Genomic DNA, 27,675 nt, shown 5'->3' with positions numbered 1-27,675 from the left:
TACTCCTGGCGAGACTCTGAGGTCTCCTGGGTAGACTGATGCTTTACAGAGTTATCTTGCCTTTTAGCAGAGAAGCTCTTTAAATGACAATGAACTGACTTGAGAAAAGAAAAATTCTATAAGCAAGGAGAAAAAAGCTCATCTCTGGCATATTCCCTACAACACTGGAGAGAATTGATGGTATGATTATCTGCTCTGACTTAGAAAGGGAGCTGACCATATGCTGTATGCTGAGGGGTACAATAACCAGACTGCCAATGTTATAACTCCCAGAAGGAGCCACTAAATATAATGTCTCTAAACACATTTCACCATTAAAGTATTTGCTGGCCAGAATCAACCTGAGGCAAAATGGTAAAGTAAGCGATAATTATTTTCAATGTCTTTCTCTTCCCTTTGTGATTTCTTTTATCCTTTATCAGTGTTTCCCTTTCTTGGCTCACCTTGGGTCCCTAACAACTATCATGCTACCCCAGGGCTTCATTGATCACATCTGATACAGTTAACTTCATTAAAATATTAATGAATGAATATGTTATCGCTTTTAGGGAAATTTACACTTTTCAAGATTATGCCACGGTAGGGCAATGTTTAACACAAAGGAATACAGGCTCTAATAAGAATCTCAGATGCTAAGACCATATGAGTGGGAATTCTTTTTTTGGAAAGGGAACCTTTCTTAAACTCCCCAAATTATGTCATTCAAATAAGTGCCTGACCTGACTGCTTGAAAGGCCAGCTTCTTGTTGGGTTTCTGATTCCATATGAAATAATTCTGGATCGAAAGGGCCCACAACCAATTTTTCAGTAATTTATTGGTATTATGTTTAGCATTCCAAACTCCAGGTGTCTTGCTATTTTCCAATAGCGCCAGAAAAACACTGGAAATCCTAATCTGATCTATGATGAAAATGGTAAGGGGAAGAAAGAGACCTTGGGAAGTGATGGGCATCTTGGTTAGATATGTTCAGAGTTCACTATTCCCAGGAAGTCAAAGGAAGGCACTAACAAAAGGCAAGACTGGGAGTTAGAGCACACTATGTATGGCTCCTTCTAATGATAGAAGACCAGGTTCCAAATTTCTGCAGTACTTATTTGAAGATAATTATTTAACTTTTCTCAGTTTTTTTCTTCTATAAACTTAGGATAATAAATGATAAAACGGCAACTCCAAGATAAGGTAGATAGTATTGAACTTAAGTGAGGGAGACATATTCAAAATCTTTCTTAAACTTACTTAGTTGTATGACCTTGAGTAAATCCACTAATATCTCCCAGCTTCAGTTTCCTCATTTGCAAAATGAAGATAATAATAGTACCTACCTCACAAAGTTGTTGTGAGGAACAAATGAGATTACATATGTAAAGCATTTTGTAAACCATAAGGAAATATGTAAATGCTAGCTATTGTTTTTTAAACTGTGTCATAGGGTTGTAATGAGGAAAGTGCTTTATAAAGTATTACTTAAGGATGAGTTGTCATTATTGTTGTTATTAACAAAGAGTAAAAATATTTATTTCAAGCCAATTTTTATAGAAGGTAGAAGAGTGTCTCATCTACCTTGGTGTTGAAAGCTTGACAAGAGGTAAGATTAGCATTTCACGGTCAGTCTTTCTCTTGACATATGAGGAAAAGCAATGCATTTTTCTTTTATTTATGCTTTTATATTTTTATTGTTCCCAGGCATGGAACCAGGTGTGCTGGAGAAATTGCCATGCAAGCCAATAATCAGAAATGTGGTGTTGGGGTGGCCTACAATGCCAGAGTTGGAGGTAAATAAACTAGAGATTGTTCTAAATCAGTGTAATGGACACATGTAAAGGTTGCCCCTGTTGCTGTTGACAAAGTCTTCCTAAAAGGACCCACATGAGGCTTAGCTTCAGAATCTAATTATGGTTCGTAGCTGAATAAAGGGATATACTCTTAAACAAAAGAGTGCATGACTTTAACACTTGCGTCCTAAAAAAAAAAAAATGAATGGAAATGTTGAACACATTCTGAGCCAGATGTAGCTTTCCATCTGTTCTGTTTGAGGAAGGTTTATTGTGTAGAGCTTAAAATGTGACAGTTGAAGCTACCAAAGTTTCTCTGCCTCTTGTTCTACTATATAATCTTTATTTCAGTGACAGATGATATCTATATAACTATATGTGAATATATGTGTATGTAAACATATATATATACAAATATATGTGTATATACACATAAACACACACACATGTAGATATTTAGTAATGAAGAAACCAGAAGCTGTCTTTGAGAAAAAAAAAATTAAAATATCTACTCTGCTCCTAGTCTCTGAAATGTCTACAATTAAGGTACTGGTTAGAAGGATCTATGGTTCTCAGAGACACTCTGAAAAAATAAAGCATCCAGATCCTTCCTTTATTTTGCCTTTTTCACAATTTCTTTTCTAAACAATGAGAATTAAGCTGAGATTCAGGTCTCCTTTGTTTACTTTAATTTTTTTCTCTTAATCTCTTCTCTCTATGGGACACATAGAATTGTCACAAATGTTTCTCCTCTCCATCCCATTCCCAGCTTTTAATTTCTTATGCTGTAAATACTTGGTGTTCTTTTCTAACATCTTTATCACAAAAATTACCAATTATGATGACATACTATAATAACAATAGTTAGAACTGATATAATTCTTTAAGATTTGCAAAATGCTTTATAATCACCATATGAGATAGGTACTATGGTTATTCCCATTTTATAGATTAAGATATTGAGGCTGATGGAATTCCATGGTTTGTTCAGGTTCACACATCTAGTGTCTGAGGTAGAATTTGAACTTAGGTCTTCCTTGAGTACTTAGCTATCTCATTCTAAAATGTTTCAGGGTAGCACAAATTCAATTATCTCACATTTTGCTGAAGAAGAAATGGACTCACAAAGGTGCCCTCAGACAATAGCAGATTATCTATTATCTGGTTTCGCCGAACTAGGACCAAAAGAATTAGCCTTTGATTTCCATTTGATGTCTTTTCCCCTACATTATATTGTCTCATTTCCCAAGGAATTTAGAATGTATCATATTGCATTAATAATACATTCAAATTGTTTCATTTTGTAGCATATTAAATAATACCATAAGAACTCTAGGATTTATTTTCTATTAGCCTTTGGAGCTGAATGTTTGAATAACATTATCAACATGAAGCTAAGAAAAATCAGAGAGATATTTATATATTTACAAATTTCTTTCACTTTCTTGGTTGATAAATTCATGAGGCTGATGATGGGTGACAATTTGTTGGTAAGGACAAAAAACCTTTTGTTCCTGTATTTCCCACAACTGAAGGATATTTTTTACTTTTGAGGAACACAAATAAAATTTATGGCAATAATTTAATCCTTGAGATTATTTGAAAAGAAAGGGTTTCTTCCTTGAAAATGTCTTTTACCATACACATTTAAAAAATGGCTTTGGAGGTTTTTTTAAGTCAATTCTTAGAAATAGGGTTATCTTCCCATGCTTTAATTATTGTATGTGGAGTGAATTTTTTTTCATTCCTGCTTAACAAGGTTTCTAAATGGGGCCAGGGTGTTAACCATTGGCCCCTTCTTGCAAGGGCTATCAGATAGACTTCATTCATCCATTCATTCTTTCATGGGCAGCTGGTTGGGATAGAGGATAGAATGTTGGATTTGGAAGAAGAGCTAGGTTCAAGCCTTGCCTCAGAAATTTACTAGCTGTGTGATCCCAAGCAAGTCTCTTAAATCTCTCAGATTTCATTTCTTCATCAGTAAAATGTGGATAATAATAGCACTTACTTCACAGAGCTGTTGTAAAAATCAAATGAAATAAGATCTATAAAGTATTTCCCCAATATTGTCATTGTATAAATGCTAGCTATTATTTTTTGAGCCCATATTAAAATAGGACAAACAAATATAATGTGTCTTTCTCTTCATGTTTTTAACAAATTTAACAAGTGTCAGTGCCAAAAAGCAGCAGGAGGGTTGGATTTGATGTCTGAAGAGCCCTCTCTAACATCGACTAGTTTTGTGACCCTAGCCAAGTCAATGAGCCCCTATAAACCTCAATTTTCTTCTCTGTAACAATAAGACAATATCAATAGGATTCATCTCACAAGGTTACTATGAAAATTGAGTGAGATCATGTATATTCAGTATTATGTGAATTTCATTTATAAATAACTAAAGCTACTCAAAAGTTACCTGGGCCAACTTGAAAAACTGTGGTTTCTTCCTCCTTGGGGAACTTCAGGAAAGGCTTCATGAACTCTTTTCTCGTTTTGTAGAGAGAATTCTTTGTCATATATTCAGTCACTCAAATCCCTTTAACTCTGAAATTGAATGCTTCTGTGATTATTCTATTACTCTCTCCCTCATATTTTAGCTCTTGAAATGCTACTACATTTTAATCTACTCTCTTATTACTCTACTGGCCTTCTTTGTGATTTTGGAAACCAAAAAATTCTTCCTTGACCATTGTTTCCCCAAATGCATTGTTCTCTTTTTTAGGATGTAAGTTTCATGAGGACAAATTGTTGAGTGATCTCATTTGGAATTTTCTTGACAAAGATATTGGAGTGGTTTGCCATTTTCTTCTCTAGTTCATTTTTACAAATGAGAAAACTGAGATAAATAGAGTGAAGTGATTTGCCCAGAGACAAACAGCTAGTAATTAAGAGGCTGAAATTGAACTCTCTTTCTGACTCAGGGCCCAGCACTTGAACCACTGCACCACTGCCCTGGGGACAAATACTGACTTACTTTTGTTATTTGTAACTTCAGGACTTAGCACAGTACTTGGCACATAGTAAGCACTTAGTAAATGCTTTCTCCCCCACTTATTTATTTGATCTTTTCAACTATGTAATATAAGTAATATCATATTATAATATTATTACATATAACTATATGATATAATATAATAATATTAGATTGTAAGAAATTTGAGTGCAGAGATTATGCAATTTTCCATTTTGTATACAAAACACCTAGTGAGCCTTGAACATAGCAGGTTCTATGTTTCTTCAATTAAATCTCTGTTATTGGACAACCATTTTATAGAAGAACAGCTTTAGAGAATGCAGTTGACTTGGTCAAAGTTGAAAGGTTACTGTGAGAATCAAGTAAAATCATGTCTATAAATGTCATTTATTAGTAACATTATTTATAATTATTTAATAAGCTACTCAAATAATGGAAGGACTGAACCACTTTGAAACCAAGGTCTTTTGATCTGAAGATCATGGTCAAGCACTTCTTGAAGCTTCTTAACCTTTTGAGTTAAAGTTTGGAACCCTTTAACAGTCAGGTGAAGCCTATGAATCTCCTCTCAGTAGCTCAATAAAAATAAATAAACATTTATAAAATGCTATAAGATCTGGGAACACAAAGAAAGGCAAAAAATAGTTATTACTCTAAAAGAACTTGGTCTAATGGGGGAGACAATATATAAATAATCATGTATTTAAAAACTACATCCAGAATAAATAAGAGGCAATCAATAGAAGGAAGACACTCGAGAAATTGGGAAAGACTTCCTGTAAAAAGTAAAATTTAATGGGAAGTTGCAAGAATCCAGGGAAACTAAGAGACAGAGAAAAGGAGAGAGAGCATGTCTAGGCATGAGGGACAATCAGAGAAAATTCCTAGAGTTGGGAAATAGACTGAACAGCAATAATGAGGCTAGTGTCACCTGATTGTCTAGTGTGTTTTTTAAAGCATGAAATAAAATACATAGTCTTACCAAAGAAAACAATTGTATTCTAACAAAGTATATATATATATAATTTGTATGTATATATACATTTGTTTGTATATATATGTATATATACACACATTTATATGTGTATATGTGTTTATATATACATACATATATTATATATGTATATATACACATATGTGTATATATATTTATATGTATTGTATAATTTATTTAAAGATAGACTTCAGGTTACAAATCTGCATTCCTGCTTCTCATACGTGCTGATTGACATTGACTGTGATATATTTTGTTGTTCAGGCATTAGAATGTTGGATGGCATTGTAACTGATGCCATCGAAGCCAGTTCCATTGGATTCAATCCCAATCATGTGGATATTTACAGCGCAAGCTGGGGCCCAAATGATGATGGGAAAACAGTTGAAGGCCCTGGCAGGTTAGCCCAAAAAGCTTTTGAATATGGCATCAAACAGGTGAGATATTTAAAAGAAATCCAGCTGAAATAAAGTATGATTGCATGAAAAAAAATGAAAATATTTCATTTCTGCAATTAGAGGAGCATAGGCTTTCCAAAAGATCTTTGCCATTTTTAATGTATTTTCAAAGCTAGATTATTCTTCAGAAGGATGTAAGTAATAGTGTTGTGAGCTTTATTAGCCTGGCCCTGATTTTCATCCTTTGCTTATATTCTAGCACAGTATCATAATAAAAAATTCTATGCTCATATGCAATATATAACTTATTTTTAATTTATTTTAAGGCAGTGAAATTATATTAACTGAAAAACACTGCTTTAATTCATTTATATATATGTATTATATATATATTTGTACTTATTCATGTAATATATTAGTATTTTCTTTCACTTATGCTAAATCAAGATATGAAACCCATTAGTTTCCTGAGGCTTGGAGAGGTTGTGACTTGCTCATAGTTCCTCTGCTAGTAGTAAATGCATAGGCAGGAGTTAAACATGGCTTTGTCTGACTCCAAGTACCATGCTCTATCCACCATGTCCTGTTGCATATTCATATAATACAGAGTTATAATGGGATGCTGGAGATAAATGACTCCTAGTGGGCAGTAATCCCTAGCTCTCCCCTCCTTAATCCTTCAGATTGCTGTTCAGGTCCTGTTACATGTGGTAAAAATAAGCTTTTGAAAAACATATATTGAATTCAATATATTGACTCTGATCTCTAATTGGGACCAAACATTTCCTTCTTTTAAAAAGTATCCTGTTCCTCTAGACATTTCTCATTATATTTGATCAGATATTCTTTAGTTACTGGGTTCAGTGAATGGTAACCAGAATCCTTCTATACATTCATTTAATTTATTGGGCATCTGCAACGTGTAAGGTATTAGTCATTGACCAGGGTGATGGTGGGTTGGGGGAGGTGTGCTATTTTTAAATATGTAGTCATTTTTCTAAAACCCTTATGCTTGGTTTGCATCTGATCACTTGTGTTTATTATAATATCTTTCAAGCATATGCCAAGCCCACAGACTTTATATTATAAAGTTAAAAGGGAGATATCTGGAACACAAGCTAAGAAAGAATGCTATTGTCAAATATAGCCCTAGCAAAAGTCACTTTTACTCCAGCTGGAATGCATCACTGAATAATGGCTGATTTAGTCTTTCCTCAATGACTGATAGAATAAGAGGTTCAAGCCAAAGAAAGGCAGAGGAAGTTCAGTGATCCAAATATATCACAACTAGCATTACAAAGTGTGTGGGGGAGGAAAATAGGAGAAAGCATAGAAGGTGAGGTCTTCCATTTATCTACATAAAGAAAGAAAATCAAGATTACTATATACCACACCAAATGGAGGGACAGAGAAGCCTGAAATATCTGGCCATAGCTAAAATTTTCAATATTACCAAATATGGGAAAAGAGTGACAAGAGTCTTCATATTTATTCAGAAGGCTTTGAGCTGGGGAACAGATATAAATCATGTACATTTTGAACTTTCTGTATGTATATTTAGATAGAAAGATTTCAGTATTACGTGTATCATGTATGGGAAAAGAGTAAGTGACCAGAAGTTTTCATATTCATTTCAGAAGGATTTGAGTTGAGGAACAGATATAAATTGTGTACATTTTGAACTTTCTGTATATTTAATGAGGTTTTGAATAATTTCAAAGAGACTAGATCTGACTTAACTCTCCATTTCTGCCATTGTCTACAGGGAAGACAGGGAAAAGGCTCCATCTTCGTCTGGGCATCTGGGAATGGTGGGCGTCAGGGGGATGACTGTGACTGTGATGGTTATACAGACAGCATTTACACCATTTCCATCAGCAGTGCCTCACAGCAAGGCCTCTCTCCCTGGTATGCTGAAAAGTGTTCATCTACACTGGCCACTGCCTACAGCAGTGGGGACTACACTGACCAGAGAATCGTAGGTGTTTTTTTTTTTTTTTGTTGTTGTTGTTGTTGTTGTTTTAAATCAGATTTACTCTACTACAACAGGGGAACGTAATTTGTGTATACAGCTAACAAAACAATTGCTTCTGAAAGAGTTGGTTTTCTTACATTTGCTGTCTCAGTGGGTGGAAATTCATGCTTAGTCACTTGTAAAGATATTAAAATATGATTTTTTCCCTCAAGGATAATCACACTTCTTTGTGGATGACTTTGCCTATCTATCCCAAATTCTTTTGGCTTAATAATGAGGAGCTAGCAAATATCATTATAATAGAATGTCTGAAAAGTCTTATTGTGGTTTTAAGCTATTAGAGGTTAAAATTGTGCTATCAGTGCTGAGGGGATGCTCCTCAGAAGGACTTAGACTTCAAATAATTGTATTAACAGTCTGGTGCTAGCTTGTGAGGAAAAAACACAACTACAATAAATAAGGATTCTATGATCTTGGTGATTTGAGAGTTCTCTTCAACCATCTAGATCTAAGCGCATCTCTGCCTAAACCCAGGGAAGACCCTAGGTCATTCACCTTTCATTTTCCATTCTCACAACATTCATTTAATTATAAAAATACCAATTAAAGGTCTGCTTCATCCTAAGAGAGTGGCAAGCTGAAAGGAAAATGACTGAGTTCAACATTTTCCAGAGCTGACCTCTGCATCCAGATTAGTAGCCCAGGAAGTTTACATTTCAGAGAGATCTTTTAGCTCACATTTAACCAAGATCCATTCTGTTTAGGGCAAGGGTTTTTAATCTTGGGGCCACAAACCCTTAAATAGTCCATGGATAGATTTCAGAGAGTCCATAAAACTTGGAGTTTTTATATAAATAACTTTGCAATTATAGGGCAACATAATTGAATTTTTCCATAATCCTATATGTTTTATTTTGTGCATTTAAAAATGTTCTGAGAAAGGGTCCAAATTACAAAAAAAAAAGTTTAATGATTCATGTTTTAATGATTTATTGGATTCCTTCAAGGGAAAAATGTTGAAATGTAATAAGAAAGCTTTGTGACCAGAGCCCCTTTAATTAAAAATGCTGTAAAATCCACAATTAATTAATAGCACAGAAAAGATGACTGATTAGCTAAGGTATATAGTATCATAATCTATTAACATAATGTTATCCCATTAAAAGCATTTGTGTTTATTTTAATTATTATAACTCTATCCTTATGTATTTGTAAAAAAAAAAAATACACATAAAAGACACTACTACAAACAGTTCAGTGATTATATCTTCTCTAGGCAAAATCTCCAATAGAGAACTATATATATATTTTTTTATCAAGGTGATAATTTAAGCAGTGAAACTGTTCTCAACTGAAAAACATTCTGAACTCTCATCTTAAGTCTTTTGTACTCATTCATTCTGCAAACAGTGAAAAGCAATCTTTTGGATATAGACATTCAATAAAGGCAATATTCTCATGATCCTTGAATTTGAGCTATCAGACACTTTCCCCTCCCTTTTTCAAGTGAGCACAGCAGGTTAGTCCCTTCAAGCAGATGGGTTTATCTATGTTTTTTAAAGATATACAATTAGTCCTGTTTCATCATCTTCATTACTCTGCAAGAAAGCAGAAAGAAAGAGTTTGGGTCTAAAAAGCTCCCTATTTAGATAAAAAATACTGAGGACAAATACATATGATGGAAACTAAACTGTTCCAAGAAAATCAGCCTTGTCTAAATTATTCAAACTTGCTCCTTAGCTTTGTTATTTGGAGCCCTCTCCCAGCATCTTTTGTTAATAGCAGCTCTATTTCTGCAATCCTCAGAAGAGAACAGTTGCCTCCATTTTGGAAATTCAGCAAATCCAAGTGGGAGGTGATAATTGAACAAATCATTTTTTCACACCTCCTGCCTGCACAAAGAAATCCCTGGTGAAATAAGGAACTGTAGCACTGAAACCAAGGTGGGCTCCCATTAGAGATCCATTATTGGCTATACCAGACACCCACCCTTGTCATCAGATATGGGAATCTTGGAGGCAAATTAATGATGAAGGCTATTTGCTTCCACATACTTCTCTTTTTCAATGCTCATTCCCCTACCAAAAGACAGAGGGAGAGAGGAGAGAATTTGGGAAAGTGTGGTGGTGGGTGCGCGCTCTCGGCGAGGGTAAACATTCAGCAGTCCCTGCTCTGTGAGGGAGGGACAGAGGGAGAACTGTCAGATCGGAAAAAGAGCGAGAGAAAGAGAGTGAGGGGGGAGAAAGAGAGTGAAATTAGGCAGACAGAGAGAGAGAGAGAGAGAGAGAGAGAGAGAGAGAGAGAGAGAGAGAGAGGAGGGAGGAGAAAGAAAGGGGAAGAGGGAGAGAGGCATTCAAACAGAGACACGTAACATGGAAACAACATTTTGGCAAGGAGGTACAAAAAAGTTATTATTACATGCAATTATGAATGCATACATGTGGGAATCAAATTAAGTCCACGTTTATTTTCTGGGCACTTTCATTGTGCACTAAATAGATGACTGAGCCCCTACTGAGTGTATGAGTTCATATGATTAACATTATCAAAATGAGGTCAGTTTTAAACACAAATCAGAATGTTTCTATTAAAGACATAGCCAAATGTTAATATGAAAAGAAGAGAACAATTTTTTGCAGCAAGGGGACTTCTAAATATACTAGCCAAACACAATGGATTTGATGATTAATGAGATAGCATGATTCACGGTGCTTTTGAAACATTCCTTTTTTATATGCAGTGTAACTCTAGGAATCTCAAGGAGGAAAAATAAAATATTTATAAGGGGAAGGCAGGCAATTTATTCCCAGATAAGCTAAACTAATACCAATGTTACAAGCAAGGTGGTGGGAGAAGAAAGGGATCTGAAATATATGACAAATAACCCTACACTTGTTTTGGGAGAGAGACAAGTAAGTGGGGGAGAGACAAATGAGTTACCTCACTGTAATCATTATTAACCTTTGCTTATAGTCAATCCCAAACTATGAAATTTATTAAATCATTACATTTTCTCCCTCTGTCCTTCCCTTGTGTCACTGCCTAGACAAGTGCTGATCTGCATGATGACTGCACTGAGACCCATACTGGAACGTCAGCCTCTGCTCCTCTGGCTGCTGGGATCTTCGCTCTTGCACTAGAAGTAAAGTAAGATACCAAAGACTTTGAATCACCTTTCCTGAAACTTTTTTTAAAGAGTATATGTTGGAGAGGGAGGTAGAAATCAGGGAGCTTGCCTAACTGGCACTCTATGGAGGGCCGGTTTTGTTTCTCCACTTGGGTTAATTTGTCTGCATTCCTTCATTCTGACGTTGGATTATGTAAGCAATTCTTTAAATGTGGAGACCAGCTTTATAGCTACATGGTTAGAAAGGCTGGCTAATGTTAAGATTATTTTTATCCTTCCTAGAAAGGAAGGTTGGCCTAGGGAGACCATTACGGAAATAATGAAACATCTCCTCCTCGTGTGCATCTCCCTTCCTCCTTTCCCCCCCCCCCAATTGTTAGGTTATATAGCATGTTCAGTGGATTTGCCATTTGATGATGTCTGGTAGTTGAACAGGGTTCCAGAACAGCCTAACTTATGGCAGAAGTCATTAAAACATTAAAACCACGTGCATCTAACCATCTTCTTCACCGAACTAGTACTAGACTCAGATCAATTTTGGAAACCCTAGATTTAGTTTAGTCCAGGTTACTTTTAGGAGGTGTTTAGATTGTAACAAGGTATTGAGTATGGCAGGGCAAAAAAGTCATTGACCAATAATATAGTTTATGGCTCATCTCACAATAGTTTATATCAGGAATAAAGAATGTCCAGTGTGAAGGTCACTTAAGGCTGGCAAAATCATGTGCTAAGGTAACCTCAGACAATAATAAGCTGAAAGCTGAGTACAATAATCTCCTACTGCTTTGAGTTCTATAAATTGATAATTTTGTAGGATTCACAAATGATCTTATAAATATCCAAATGGCCTTTGACAGAAAAAAAAGGTTACTCCCTACACACACACACACACACACACACACACACACACACACACACTTATATATTAAGTCAATAATCAGGAACAAGAAAGTCAGGAAGTAAGGAGAAAACATAGAAATATTCTGGGTGTAATCAGGCAAAGCCAATGTATGTTGTTGTTTGTTTTCCTAAGGAAATTGGGGTTATGTGACTTGCTCAGGGTCACACAGCCAGAAAGTGTCAAGTGCCTGAGGTCACATTTGAACTCAGGTCCCCCTGACTTTAGGGCTGGTACTCTATCCACTGCGTCACCTAATTGTCCCTTATGCTATTGTTTTTTTTTTTTAATGGTGTCAGACAGAAAATGAAGTCCTAGTAGTCAGATCAGTGTTGGTGTCTAGAGAACCAAACAAGCATTTTAGGAATAGAAAAGAAGCAAAGACCCATACAAATAGATACTTGTACATTAGTGGAAAATGGAGCTATAATGATAACACAAAAATAATAATAGTAATAGTAATAACTAGTATTTTATAGTGCTTTAACATTTGCAAAGCGCTTTTTAAATATTGTTTTTTCCCATCATAATTTATTATCCCCATTTACAGATAAGAAAATTGAGACTGAAAGTAACTTGGTGAAGGTCACACACCTTAGAAAGCATTTACAGCTCAATTTGAAGTGAAGACAAAGATTAGTTGAGCTCTCCTTAGTCTTACATTTCTGGATAGCTGAGGGAAAACTAGAGAAAAATGCCATTATATGGCTGGAGCAATTACTGAGGAGGCTAGATTAGTATCTAGCTTGGGAACTTAGCTTCTGGAACAAGTTCCTATCAAGGAAGCAGCCCATTCCTGTCACTCACCATTAAAATAATAACTTATTGCCTTTACAGCAATAAGTAAGCACAAGGAGCATGTACCTGTGTACAAAGTTCTGGCTACAACAGAAGATAATAATAGCTCTTTTGAGGAAAAAATACAGGATATTTGCTTAATATAGTAGCTTACATACAGTAGGTGTTTAATAAGTGCTTATCATTTTTAAAAAACTCTACAAACATTTATTAAGTGTCTATTCTTTTTAACTTGGAAAGAAAGAGGCTGGAATGGGAAATTGTTAGTATTATGAAGCCACTGAAAAGATATCACAAAACACTGGTAAACCCTACAATTTTCACTGAGTACAAAAGAAGAAATATGCTTTAAATGCACTAAGAAGGAATTGCGTTAGTTATTGTGAAGAAAAAAAAAAACTTTGACATCATGTGTTGTGACATACTGAAACTTGTTGCCAAGGTTACTGAATGTCCATCCCTTAAAGATATTCAAAAGAAATGGACATCATCTTTTTGTGGTCAGAAAAGTAGAAGACTGGACTTAGCAACCTCCAGCATTTTCCCCCCACATTACATTTATTCCCTTTCCAATTAGTAGCACTAAATGCCTAATTCCATAATTGTTATTTTCTGCAAACACATCTTTGGCTGGCAATCCACCACTTTGTTAAAATAGGCTTTTTTTCTAATTAAGTTAGTTTGGCTGCTTGGTAAGCAAAGAATTGTTGTCAAGAATCAGATGAAGAGCTAGCAAGGTTTTTTGTTTTTTTTGTTTTTTTTCATCTACAAAATGCAGTCTTTCAGATGGGAAATGGTAGAAGGGAATTCATCTTCTTAATTATGTTATAATGCCATCCCCTTGAATATTTCCCAAAGATTAGATAAGAATAAACAAATGAGGAAACCATGGAACCTGCATATTAAGTAATGTCATTAAAAGAGAAATGTGACATGAATGGAAATCCATATCAGGCCAAACATATTGAAGCTCTAATATGAGATTCCTCTGCCAGGAAATACATAGATATTCACGAAAAATCATTCATTAATTTTCAGTATAAAAGTCCATTTGTGATGAATGTATAATATAGTGTCTTATTTCTATGTCTCATCATGAGATGAAGGTAATCTTGGGATTTCAAAGGTTGATTCAGAGGAATACAGGCCCTGGTAAGTTTACTGAGATTTTCTCAGCTCCAGAGAAGAAATGTGTCATTTGGCTAAAGATCAGCAGAGCTAAGATGAGAGAGATTCCTCCCCAGAAGATTGGGTTCAGAGCGATGAATATTTATTTTTATTTTTTGTGGTTTATTTTAAAAAATATTTTTACCATTACTTATTATCTTTCCTACCCACTACTGCTTCCCCAACTCGGAACAGTTTTTAAAACCCTTATAATAAACGTGCATAGTCTAGCAAAACAATTCACCACATTGACTGGGTCCAAACATGCATGAATCATTTTGAATTCAGAGTCCAGGATATGAATTTTTAAAGCATGGCAATTCATAAAGTTTGTGTCCTAAGGTTAGTTTCAGTCTAAAAGCCAGTTACTCACACTGATGAAATCACAAATATTTGAAATATGGATGAAAAACTATGAGGTATAGTTTTTTTCAATATTTATTTCAATTTGAATATTAAAATTAGATATTTGAATTTTAAAATCTTGCAAAATCCAACTCCTTTCCACCTTACCATCATCCTAGATTTTAATCCCTTTTCCATACTCTGAGATAAAGCTACATTGTCCTTCATGCTGTTCCTTTTGCATGACATTTCATCTCTGTCTTCTGACTAGACGCCTTTTCTCTTACTGTCCTTCATGCCTGCAATGCCAGTCTCCTGGCTTCCCAGGTCTCCTTCAAGGCTTGCCTCAAATACCATCTTCTCTCATGTGTTCTACATAGGTGTTTACAAAATTGGGCAGGCACACTTCAGAGATAGAAAGGACCTTAGAGTTCATTTTTTGCATGATATTTGTGTTAATTAAACCCCTAGTAAAGAAATACCAATGAGAAAATGGTAGGATTTCCTCATTGGGGTAAGTGAGAGTCAAAAAAATAAAATTCTCTTTCCAAGGTAATGATAATGATATAGTCCAGCTTGGAAGCCAAGTCTTGTGCTCTGTCCAATTACCCTCACCATTTTCCAAACATCTGTTAAATTCAATTTTTCACAAATATTTCATGAAGCGGTTTCCTATTGACATCTCCTGTATGATTTCTGGTTTAGTTGATTGTATGCATGTTTACACTCTTGCTATTAACCTACCAGACCAATTCTTCCTCATAGAGTCTCTGTTAACCCTATAATTGCCCCATGCACATTAACTCTGTCTGTCTACATGGTAGTCAGTGTATTAGATGGTACCTTGTCCTGGGAACAATGCTTTCCCCTTTCTTCAAGTGCCTAAACCAGCAACTACTTCTACTCAGGGAAGCCTTCTTTTTAAAAAGTGCCAGTAACTCTTTGTTTTGAGCAAAATAGTTGTACTTACCAAAAAGTACTTTATTGACTATACTGACTAATGAATTAAAACTTCTTGGCACAGTGATTAAAATTCTGACCTAGAAACCAAGACAACCTGGGTTCCAGTGCTACCTTTGACACACCATGCCTACATATGTAATGCTGGGCAAATCTCTAAGACTGTGAGAGTGGAGAAGGTGCTGACCTGATTTGTAGAGGAAGTATCCTCACTAGAAGTTCCCTATACTCAGTATGTTGGAGCCAGCTCACAGGAAAGTTAAATTTCCAGTTAATACCTCTGAAATCAGAGCTTGATTTGTGCTTCGCTAGACTTCAGAAAGTGATGAACATAATGTAAATAATGCACTTTAAACTTAAAATTCTGTCATGGACACATTTCCTCCCTGGAGAGCCAATTGTTAAATATTTACCAGCATATGTCTGCCTGTGCCAATTAACAAGTCCAGTTACTATCCCTATCCCTATGAACCAAATAGGAATTTAAGCATTATAAGGTACAGTTGGTTCTTTATAGGCTTATATATTTGAGTTCATGATATGCTTAAATAACTTATTGGTAAATATCACTTTGAATTTTAAGATTTCACTATTCATAATGTTATTTTTATAATGTCAGTGCCATAAAAGTGTATACTAAAATAGACTCATTAATAATAAACATTAGCACAACTGTGGTTTATACCAGTTATGTTATTATTGATATAATAAAAGCTAGCTTTTTTAATGTTTTAAGGTTTGCCAAAGGCTTAATATAAATTATCTCATTTGTTCTTCACCACAACCCTGGGAAATAGATGCTTTTATTGTCCTCATTTTACAGATGAGAAAAATGAGTTTGAGAAAGGTTAAAGGTCCTACCAAAGGATCACATAGCTTATAAGTGTCTGAGGAAGAATTTTAACTCAGTGCTCAAGTCTAGCACTCTATTCAGTTGTATTTACAAAGAAGTCCTGTTTCTAATATCTTAAAATTTTCTTCCTCATGAAGCCCTCAGCTTACCTGGAGAGATATGCAACATTTGGTTGTATGGACCTCTGAATATGACCCTCTGGCCATCAATCCTGGTTGGAAGAAGAATGGAGCAGGATTGATGGTGAATAGTCGATTTGGATTTGGGTTACTTAATGCTAAGGCCCTGGTGGATTTAGCTGACCCCAAAACTTGGAGAGGTGTCCCCGAGAAAAAAGAATGCATTGTGAAAGACAACAACTTTGAACCCAAGTAAGGCTTTCCTAGGTCTTTTATTCTAACTTCCATTTGTCATATTATTTGATTACAGCATCTGATATCCAAAAGAACTTTCTCAAGCATCTGAATAGTCGGCAAGAGCTAAGATCTCTTCCCTTCTTCTCCCTTCCACATCCTACTTCTATCTTTCTGCCATCAAGGGAAAAAGAGATCAACTATGTCCTCTGTGAGATGCCTGAAAATCCCTATGGGTTATTTGATGATTAAAAGACATATATTGTATAATATAAATTTAGACCTCCCTCTCCTTTTTATTGAAAAGGAATTCAGATCTTAAGAGGTTAAGTGACCTTCTATGGTCATATAGTCAATTAAAAATAGAAGAGAGATTAGGACTTGGATCCAGAGCTCCTTAACACCAGTACAATACTCTAAACCATATTGTTATCTATTTTTAACAAATTGTTCTTCTGTATATACTTAATTTGAATTAAAAGCTTATTTATTTATAATTAAACTTTTTTAGATCCTTGAAAGCTGATGGAGTAGTTACTATTGAAATCCCTACAAAAGCCTGTGAAGGACAAGAAAATTCCATCAAGTCTTTGGAACATGTGCAATTTGAAGCAACAATTGAATACTCACGGAGAGGAGACCTTCATGTCACACTTACCTCTGCTGCTGGTATAGAAAAGAGATATTTTATTTTGTTTTTTCCCTTCTTACAAAATCATTTAAGTACTTATTTAAATGTTCATAGAATTTCTTATGTTCAAGTATGTACCAAACCACCTAAAAAAATTTGAAATCTATAAATTATGTGTTATTTTACTTTTCTTTAGAGACTGAGTTCCAGTTGCTCATTTGGATAAGTGGTAAATAAGATATTTGGAAAGTGAGCCTTTTGACTCAAATTTCTCTGGTTTATAAGCTCATTACTCAAAAAGAATTCTAATACTTTGAAGGGGATTTTTTCAAATCCTGACATTGGGCTTGCTGTTAAAAAACAAAAACAAATACAATAACCCAGAGTTTCCATAAAATGAATAGAGCAGGCCTTCATGATCTTGGTTTTTGAATATTAAATAAGATGAAGGATGTAAAAGTTCTTAGCAGATTACAAGTCATTATTCTTAAGAGCTTTGAAATATGCCTTTTCTTAGTAAATTATGTTTCTCAGAATTCAGACAGAATAATGATATACTGTCACTGATAAGGTGCATCCCTGGACATATGCCCTTTGAGAAATTCATAATATGATCAGCTCAATGTTTGGAAAAGACTGATATCTGAGAAAATGTAGTGTCATAGAAAGAGTTCTGGGCTTGGAATCAGGAGGTACGTGGATTCACATTCTGACTCAGAAAGCTGTGTGACCATGGGCATGTCACTTTACCCAACTGAGTTTCAATTTCCTATCTATAAAATGAGAATATTAATAAGAATTCTGCTTATCTCACTGAGTTCTTCCAATAATCTAATGAGATAATGTATGTAAAGCATTTTGCATATCAAAAAGTGCTATATAAATGTCATCTCTTAATTCTCATATTTCTTACAGCTTGCCACCTAGACCAAAGGTTACTCTGCTGCTCACTAGCTCTTTTGATTCTGGATATAACTGGTTGTTAATGGCTCTCGGAGGAAATTGGGATTTACTTATCATTGCATTTCTGGCTCTGCCCCTAATTTGTTATATTTCTAAGTAATTAATGCATCTTTATTAAATTAATATATTTCTATTTGTATATTAAGTGGCTACTCTACAATTTACATTTAATAATCTCTGAAAACTGTGAATTTTTTTCTTTTCAAAGTGATAATGTCTCTGAAAAGTACTTATGAACCTTGAATTTTTCTTTTGAATTTTGTTTAAATGTAGTTTTCAGCTCTTTGTATTCAAATAAGCTTATACATCCTCCTTTCCTCGTGAATGGCTATATTCTAACCTTGTACTGGAAGGAGATTTTGAGAATTTATTCTTACTTGAGCATAAATTGTTATTAGCTAGATTTTATCTAAATACTAAAAACCACTTATCTGAAGTAATTTCCCTTACTTTATCTACTAATGGCAGTCAACAAATATTTATTAAGTGCCTAGTATGTGATAATCACTGTGCTGAGAGATATCTTTGTGTGTTTGTTGTTTTGTTTGTTTTTGTATCAACATAGGAACCAGTACTGTGCTATTGGCTGAAAGAGAGAGAGATACATCACCCAATGGTTTTAAGAACTGGGACTTCATGTCTGTTCACACATGGGGAGAGAATCCTGTAGGCACCTGGGCTTTACGAATTACTGATATGGTATGTAGGGTTGTGTGTGGATGGGTGGGGTGGGGGTAGGAAATGTATGCAAGTAAATTTATGGTGGATAAGCATAGTTCTTGGAGCATGTAGTAGGAGATATTATAGATTTGGAAATATGAGTCAATATTAATCAGGGGATTAAAGGAACTTGACTGCTTTAGTGGAAATAAAGTTATTCCTTTCACATCAAGACTTTCCCCATCACAGTTTCAATATATCTCAGGTGGGCATAAGAAATTAAATGGAAGTTTCTGGGGAGTTTTGCAGAAACCACAGAAATACAGAAAAAGTTTAGAAACCCCAAAATAGTATTTTGTAGTATCAACATATTTTATTTTTAACAATATAATAATTCAGATTTCTCTGGCATAAGGGGAGGGCCAAAAAATTTTACATGGATTTTCCAAATTGTGGGGTACTGTGCCTCTAACACCCACCTTGTAGAAGGAATAAATATATAGTTTGTGGAAAGTACACATTTGGATGTATGGATAATTGTAGAAAAAGAAGCCCAGGGGACTAATATTTTGCCGGTAACAAGTATCTTGCTCCTCTTGGTGAAGAATGTGAATTACCCACTGACTGCTTATTTAAATAGCTAAATGATCCATCTGTATTATTGCTCAAATTGTTTTTGCCATTAGGATATAGACATTACATTTAGTCCATGTAGACACACAAATCATTTGATTTTGTGCAATATAGAGAAGTTAGTTCTGTTGTGAGTAGTTTAATTGCAATGAGTAGTATAATTGCAGAGCCACTGCTACTGTAGATCAGTAAAGGAAGTTTCCTCACTGAAGGAAATGAATACCAGCATATTATAATATATATCAATGAAATGAAAAGCTTGTATGGGGAAGAAAAAAATAAAGCAACATTGTGAATTTTCTAAATTATTGAATACTACTATATTTCAATGAAGCATTTTATTTTCTACTTCTCACCCTAATGCAAAATGATGTTCATAATATACAATTATAAATAGAGAATAGATCAGAATGCCTGAAACAAAGAACCTTAAGGAATTTAAGATTCTTCTGTATTATCCTTCAAGCAATCAGTGTTATCTTTGCCTTTAAGATGGAATAGACTGAAAAATGAATGAACTTTTTCAGCATGTATAATATTTGGGATATGAAATATAAATATTGCACATTAAACTGAAAAAAATGTTTCCTGTGTGCATTTCTCCCTCTGGAAACATAATTGTTAAACATTTACCAGCAAAATTCTGGAAAGATGGTACTTTATACAGTAAGAAGGAAATAATTAGGCTCCAAAAGGGAATACTTGAGAACAAAAGTACCAGATTTTGATTTTTAAACAAAATAGTGTAATGGAAATAATTTAGAACATTTTCTTGCATCTATTAAGAACCAAAATAAGGGGGCAGCTAGATGGCACAGTGAATAGAATGCCGGCCCTGAAGTCAAGAAAACCTGAGTTCAAATCCAGCCTCAAATACTTAATACTTTCTAGTTGTGTGACCCTGGGCAAAATCACTTAATCCCAATTGCCTCAAGGGGAAAAAAAGGAACTGAAATAAATGCAAACTTTTAGTTATTATTATTTTTTTAATTCTTGAAAATTGTCTTCCCCCATAAAGTATTTCAATGTTTCAACTTAAAAATGAAGTATATCAGTCCTATGAAATCATGATTGGTCACTGTATCAATAAGATGATGATGAATTATGCTACCTTCCTGACAATGTACAGATTTTTTTTTTTGCCTTTACTATTCATATTTGTTACAAGGTTTTTCTTTGTACTTTTGAATTGGAGGGAATGGGAGGAAGGGAAAATAAAAACTTGTTAAAAGAAAATAATAGAAAATTTTTAAAAAATTAAATATCTAAGTACCTTGATCTTTTGGATATAGCAAAAAAGAATGAGTTCAAGAGTTAGAGACTATTTTAGAATGTGCCACTTAATGGTTGTGTGATCATTATTAATTTTGTAATTAGATTTCAGTACATCTTAAACAGATACACTGAGCGGAACATTGAAGTGCCTTGCCTTGGTTCCCAAAGTCAGTATGTGAAAGATAGGATTCTTTCTGACTGCCAGGACAGCTTTCTATTAAACTTACTACTTACTCACAACAGAACTTACTTCTCTGTATTGCACAAAATCATTTCAGAATGTCTAGATAGACTATATATAATGTCTATACTCTATAAGACCTTAAACAATCTTTGTATTATTGTGATTATTAACATTTTATTAGAAAAAAGTATTTTCTCAAATAAAAATAGTTTGCTATTTTCTTTTGTGCCTTTCATTTTATGTGGTAGCAAAGTTTCCTTCTTTGGGAATATACCTCTACTTTTATGATCAAAAAAAAAAATATGATCCTATTCTAGAAACTACAGCCAACTTTTTTTTTAACAAAATATCAATTCCACAAAATAAGGCTCACTTAAAGAGTTTAATTTTTTAATTGTCTAAGCAATGAAATATTATGGGGGGCAGTACTTGACTCTAAAGACAATGCTGTTACATGTAATTGAAACGAGTCTAATGATTTCCTTCTTACTGCATAAAGTTACATGTTTCTAAGTTTGTACTAGTATTTAACATCCACAAGTTAAGTATTTAACAACCATTTTTATAGAGGGAAAAATGTACACAGTACACTCTTTTCAATTTAATCTGAATTATTAATATTTTCTCTATCACTGAAGTCTAGACATAAACAAAACCATAAATTAAACTCTTATTTGTAGCATTTGCTTATTTATAATGTGTAAAAGCTTATAGTGAAAATTCTATAGTTAGCCTTTGGGAGTCCAATTAAGCTGGCTCCAGCTTCTATATGCTTTCTATGAGGTATTAGAATAAGATGTTAACTATGAACCTGAAAGATGCTTAAAAATAAAAAGGAAAGCAAAATCAAAAGTCCACTAAAAGTAATATCTGGACTTATTCATTAGTCTGGAAGAATGGAAAATGAAGGAAGAATTGTGAACTGGAAACTGATTTTACATGGGACATCCACCCAGCCAGAACATATGAAACAGCCCCGTGTCTATACTTCTTATAATGCTGTGCAAAATGATAGAAGAGGAGTGGAGAAGATGGATGATTCTATTGAGGTCTGTATATGTCTGTCTGTCTGTCTCTCTGTAAAGGGCTACATAGTTACTCTCAAATGACCTATATGGTATCTTTTGCCCTAAAGTATTAATGTGTCCTTAGGTACTTAGGAAAACACAAATAATTTTCTTTAAGAGAAAACATGTTTTCTCTAACATATAGATTCTATATTAGCCCTAGCTCTCATTTATACACTACTTTAAAGTTTACAAAATGTTTCTTTTACAAAAACCCTTAAAGGAAGTTACTGAAAATATTATTGCTCTTCTTTTTTTAAGAACATGAGACTCAGAAAGATACATTGAGTTTTTCCGAAGTCTAATGATTAATGTCTGAGCAGAGGCTTAAACTTGGGTTTTGTGGTTCTAAGTATAGCCTTCTTTCCTACACACTATAATACTTCTTTCTCTCCTCTTCCAATATCTCCTCTTTCTCCTGCCTCTTAAGTTCCCTGGAGTTCCATTTATTATAAAAACTTTTTTTAATCTACTCAGTTATATACAAATTCTCTCTCTTATGAACCACAGAGCACTATTTATGCAACCTCTACTTCATCTGTCTTATTCTGCTTTATATTTAACTTATTTACATACTTGTAGCCTCCCTAAAAGAATATAAAGCTTCTTGTGAGAAGGGATCCTGTCTTCAACCAAATAAAAAGCATTTATGAAGTTCCTACTATGCTTCAGACACTGGGCTGGATATCAGGAATACAAAGTTAAAAAAGAAAACAGTCTGTAGCCTCAAAAAGTTTACTTTGTATTAGAGGAAACAAAATGTATGTATATAATTACATAATTACAAATATAGAAGTGGAAGACAATATCTAGTCCAATCCTATCATTTTATAGGTGAGGAAACCAGTGCCCATTTGGGTAAAATGACTTGGCCCTAGAAGATAAATGGAGCAGGTGAAGAGGGCACTGGTAACAGAGTGAATTCCCTAAAGAGTTTACATAGGAAATGGAATTTGAATTAAGATTTGATGAAAACTGGGATTTTCAGAGACAGAGACAAGCAGAAAATGCTTTCCAGGAATAAGGGGCAGCCTGATGAGATGTTATCATTTATGAGGAATAGCAAGTAGGCCAGTGAAACTGAAATGATGAATGTATAAAAGGAAAAAAATATATAATAAGACTGGAAACATAATTTGAAATCAGGTTGTGAAGGATTTTACATATCAAACATCAATTAATTAAAATTCAACATTGAATAAATGGATAAATTTGCTATTTTAAATTCCATTTGTTGTTTATAATTCAATTCCCATAATATTTTAACTACAAATGGCAAGATTCTGTATGTAAAAGCATGTGATAGCAATGAAGTTCTAGGATTATTATTATATTCCTATTCCCATAAAGGCTGAGATTATAATTTTTTTTCATTTTTTATTGAATTAATAATAAAAATAATATTTTCAATTCATTTCATTTTCATTCAATTCATAGTTTAATAAAGTCCAAATTATGGCTATATTTAAATGACTTAGTTAAAGGACACACATACTAAAACTTGAATTAGTCTTTTCCATATAATTACACAGAATTTTTTTTAACAAATATATTATCTTAGAGAAGTCCTTGAAATCATTAGGTTTATGATTTCTTCAGTTCCTTCTAATACAATCCTTTATCATAACTAAATTAAAAAATTGTTGCATCCACTATACTTCTGTCAGTATTAGTTTCTGTTACTGTGGGATTAAGAAAAGCCATCTTGCTTTTAAATATTGTACCAACATAAAAGAGTAGTCTGCAAGGTCAGAATGAAGTAATGGGGAAAAAAACCACTAGATTTAGAATTGAAGAATGTATATTTAAATCCCAGTTTTGCTATCTGCTCACTGGGAGATGCTGGAAAAATCATTTGGTCTCTCTGGGTCTTAGTTTTCTCATTTGCAAAAAAGAGGGCTTTGCAGGTGATTTTTAAAGTCCCTCTGTTGTTGTTCAGTCATTATCAGTCATATCCCATTCTTTGTGACCCTGTGTGGGGTTTTCTTGGCAAAGATATATGAATGGCTTGCTATTTCCTTCTTCAGATCACCTTACAGATGAGAAAACTGAGGCAAAGAGGTTTAAGTGACATGCCCATGTTCACACATATTAAAAGTCTGAGGAAATATTTGAACTAAGGAAGATGAGTCTTTCTATTCTAAACCTCTAACTATATCCACTGTACTGCCTATAAAGTCCTAAAATAATGTTAATTAAGTATTAGTAAAGTACAAGATGTGATGTTGGTATTAGGGATAAAAAAAATGAAAAAGATAATTCCTGACTCTATTAAGGAGCTTACAATATGATCACAGAGTTTGAACAAATAAAGAAAAAGTATAATATGAAGTAGAATGAGATAGGGAAAGAAAAGGTTCATGAAAAAAGTACTGTTGGAAAATTTGAGGAGAGAGAAATCATTTTTCATCTGTGTCTCTTCTGATGCATGCATATACCATGAATAATTTTTAATCAAAATATCAATGGCCACTCTATCTTTGGTTGCATGTTTTGTTTTGTTTTTAGGACGAGGCTACCCTAGAAAGCCTTCATGAAAGCCCTCAGCCTTCTAAAAGCTCCACCACCCCCAACATCAGTGGCAATGACAAATTGATGGAGAAAACACCTTCCAGGGCCATGCTCCAACTCCTGCAAAATGCTTTCAGCAAACAGGGAGCCTCCAATCAAACACCAAAGAATCATCCAGATGAAAAGCTAAAGATTCCATATGAACATTTCTATCAAGCTCTGGAAAAGTTAAACAAACCATCCCAATTAAGAAACGCCGAGAATAGTCTGTATAGTGACTATGTGGACCTTTTCTACAGCACAAAACCTTACAAGCACAGGGATGATCGACTGCTGCAGGCTTTGGTTGACATTCTGAAGGAAGGGAATTGAAGTGAAGTGATCTTCTGAGTTGGAAATATTCATTCTTTCTCCCTTCTCTTATATCCTGCCTGTGACTGATGTAGGTTTTATATTTTATTCATATGATTATGTCCTTGCTTCTCATCACTGTCTTGTACATGGACACATGCACATGCACACACTCACTCAAGCTCACATGTGCTTGCACACACACATACACATGCACACAATTTAGTACATAAGGAGAAGGGGTTTGCTTCCCACAGAGAGCCTGGCTGTACTGGGGACAGTCAACGAGAGCTCTATTTAAAACATATTCACAAGTGAAAATTTTTTTTTTCTTTCTGGAATCAAAATCCATTAGTATTTTTCCCATTGTATTTAAAATCCACTCTAAGCTGCCTCTCTTTTTCCCATTTTCATTTCTTAAAAGAATAATAATTTAAAAAAATAAAACTCTGGGCTACAAAACATTAAAAACAAAACTGCTGCAAAACACCAGGAGATGTGCCTACAGCCTTTTTTTCTGTCCCCTCCATGGCTGTTTCTTGTCTAGCAATGACTTTTAGAATTGTGGTTCTTACAACTCAAGGGCTCCCAAATTTACAAGTTACTTAGGATCATAGATTTAGAACTGGAAACGTCCTTAGAGATCATCAAGTCCAACCCCTCCTTTTCTAGATGAAGAGTTGAACCTTAAAGCCAACCATCTAAATGGTTAAGTAGAAAAGTGAAGATGGAACCTGAGGTCTCCTCTGATTTTATTAAGTCTAAAAATTCAGTGATTCTTTCATTGTAGCAGAAAAGGAGAAATGAATTAAGTATGTGATTAATGTGGATAATTGAGGCACCAAAATGGGGTCTTGACTTGGATTATCTAACTTTTATAATTAGCAAAATAAACCCAACACTTTGTGTGATATGGAATCTTTGGATTCAAATTTAGTGTTTTTCCTTCTGGGTTCTCCTTATTCTGAATTTTTCCATTCCCTTTATATGTCCTTTTCTCAGAGCTGTGCATCCAGTTTAATAAATAGTATTGTATATGAATTTTACAAAGCAAAAATCAGGAAATAATCCTGAATGAGGACAGCCAAGGAAAAAAACACAAATAATCCAAAATATTACATAAAAGGGGAGTTTTTGGTTTCCAAAATGTCAGCCTGCTCCTTGAATTCTAAAGCCTCTTTCCTACTCTCTTTTTTTAAGCCCCTCATTCTTATGACCAACTTCTTTACCAAAGATACTTGGCATGAATAACATTAATTAAAGGAGGAAAAATCAACACATATGTTATTGTAAGACTGAATCTACACATTACAAAATAAATATAAGGATTTGTATTATACAGTTAAATTAGGCTAAATCTGTGGAGAACCAAACCACATAATTCAGACAAAACAAAATCCAACCACACCAAAAGGACCCTACATAAATTACCTGATTGGGTATGTGCATCTCTGTAATAGATGCCAATCTCTCCTTCACTGTGTATGTGCACTAAAGGCTTGTTTGCTTCTTGTTGCTATTTGTAATGCTTCCTATAGCTTAGTAAGCAGTCCCAGGATTTTAAATGTGTTGCAGATCAGAAAGCATTGTGAAGGTCTGCCTGATTCCACACAGTTTGGCAAAATGACCGTCCCCTTCCCTAATCCACCATTTGAATTTGTACAGAATGAAAAAACAGACAGGATGCAGCTCTAGTGTGATCATGCTGCTCACAAACTCTCCTTAAAAAAAATAGAATAACTGTCCTGTCCTTGGAATTACCATGTATTATCTGATGTGAAGTGATGTATATAGTTTTGACAGCTGCAGCAAATCTGAAACCCATAGAATGTTAAAGCTGGAAGCCACCCTGGATGATCACTCAGTTTACACATGGGGAAATGGAGACCCAGGGGGGCAAAGAGATCACTTGCCTGTGGTCACAGTGCTAACAGTATATGTATCGGGACTAGAACTCAGGTCTCCCTGACTCCAAGCTCAGTGCTTAATGTATGATGCCTTCTTGTTAACCATGTTGAACAATATTAATTCCTTGTTAAAATCTTAACCACCTCTTGTGCTGTGGCCAAAGGTTCCCCTAGTGAAGCTTTAATATGAAAACCACATCGTGTCTGAATGTTTCCAACCCAGAGTGTGTTGTATCGACATATTTTTATTGTTTGTCTTTCTTGGTGCCTGTGTGGGTTTTTGTGAAAATGTAAAAGAAGAAAATTATAAAATGTTTTGTCTCAGAATTTTAAATTCTATTTTCTTTACAGGTATTTATAATATATCAAAACTTTTATCAAACATGCAGAATTTTGAAAGGCACAATAAATTATATTAAAGAACCATATGTTTTCTTGAGAATAAGAAAGTTTCATCCAATAAAATATTTTTTAAAGGCATGTTCCTCTAGCAATGATGATACCTACATGTATGTGATGTGATGTTACAATAACTTGTCTAATAGCATAATACAATATGTCAGCAGAGTCCAGAGTGTGTGGTTGTAACATTTTTAAAGACACTTCAAAATGAAGCCCTTAATGTTAAATATGCTTTTAAATCAAAAGAATAAATGGTTCCCTCACTGAATCCAAAATAAAAATATGGTAGGTGTGGTAGAAATAATAATAGTAATAAAATGACCTAATGGAATTGTTCCTTTCTCACTTAACTGTGACACAAAAAGGGACCAGCAAGAAAAAAATTTATCAAGGAAAGAGAAATAACAGACTAGAAATCTTCTGGTTAATCCCCTCATTTTAATCATGAGAAAACTAATGTCCAAAGGAATGAAGGT

General features: G+C 34.3%; 1 protein-coding gene across 3 annotated transcripts in view; it reads left to right on the top strand.

Annotated features, from left to right (window-relative positions):
- The window catches only part of PCSK1 (proprotein convertase subtilisin/kexin type 1), a 45,937-nt gene extending 18,660 nt beyond the window's left edge, over positions 1-27,277 (top strand). For all 3 annotated transcript variants that reach the window (XM_003759828.2, XM_031967920.1, XM_031967909.1), the window contains exons 6-14: positions 1,685-1,773; positions 6,006-6,178; positions 7,905-8,117; positions 11,161-11,261; positions 16,400-16,633; positions 17,127-17,284; positions 18,775-18,908; positions 21,849-22,010; positions 24,537-27,277. In XM_003759828.2, coding sequence (XP_003759876.1) covers positions 1,685-1,773; positions 6,006-6,178; positions 7,905-8,117; positions 11,161-11,261; positions 16,400-16,633; positions 17,127-17,284; positions 18,775-18,908; positions 21,849-22,010; positions 24,537-24,911 — 1,639 coding nt within the window. In that variant the 3' untranslated portion in view covers positions 24,912-27,277. The remainder of the gene's footprint in view (positions 1-1,684; positions 1,774-6,005; positions 6,179-7,904; positions 8,118-11,160; positions 11,262-16,399; positions 16,634-17,126; positions 17,285-18,774; positions 18,909-21,848; positions 22,011-24,536) is intronic.
- The last annotated feature ends 398 nt before the right edge of the window (positions 27,278-27,675 follow it).

This window comes from Sarcophilus harrisii, chromosome 1 (genome assembly GCF_902635505.1).
Source record: "Sarcophilus harrisii chromosome 1, mSarHar1.11, whole genome shotgun sequence".
NCBI lineage: Eukaryota > Metazoa > Chordata > Mammalia > Dasyuromorphia > Dasyuridae > Sarcophilus > Sarcophilus harrisii.
The sequence above is the reverse complement of the archived record's forward strand: the minus strand, read 5'-3'. Positions and strand labels throughout refer to the sequence as shown.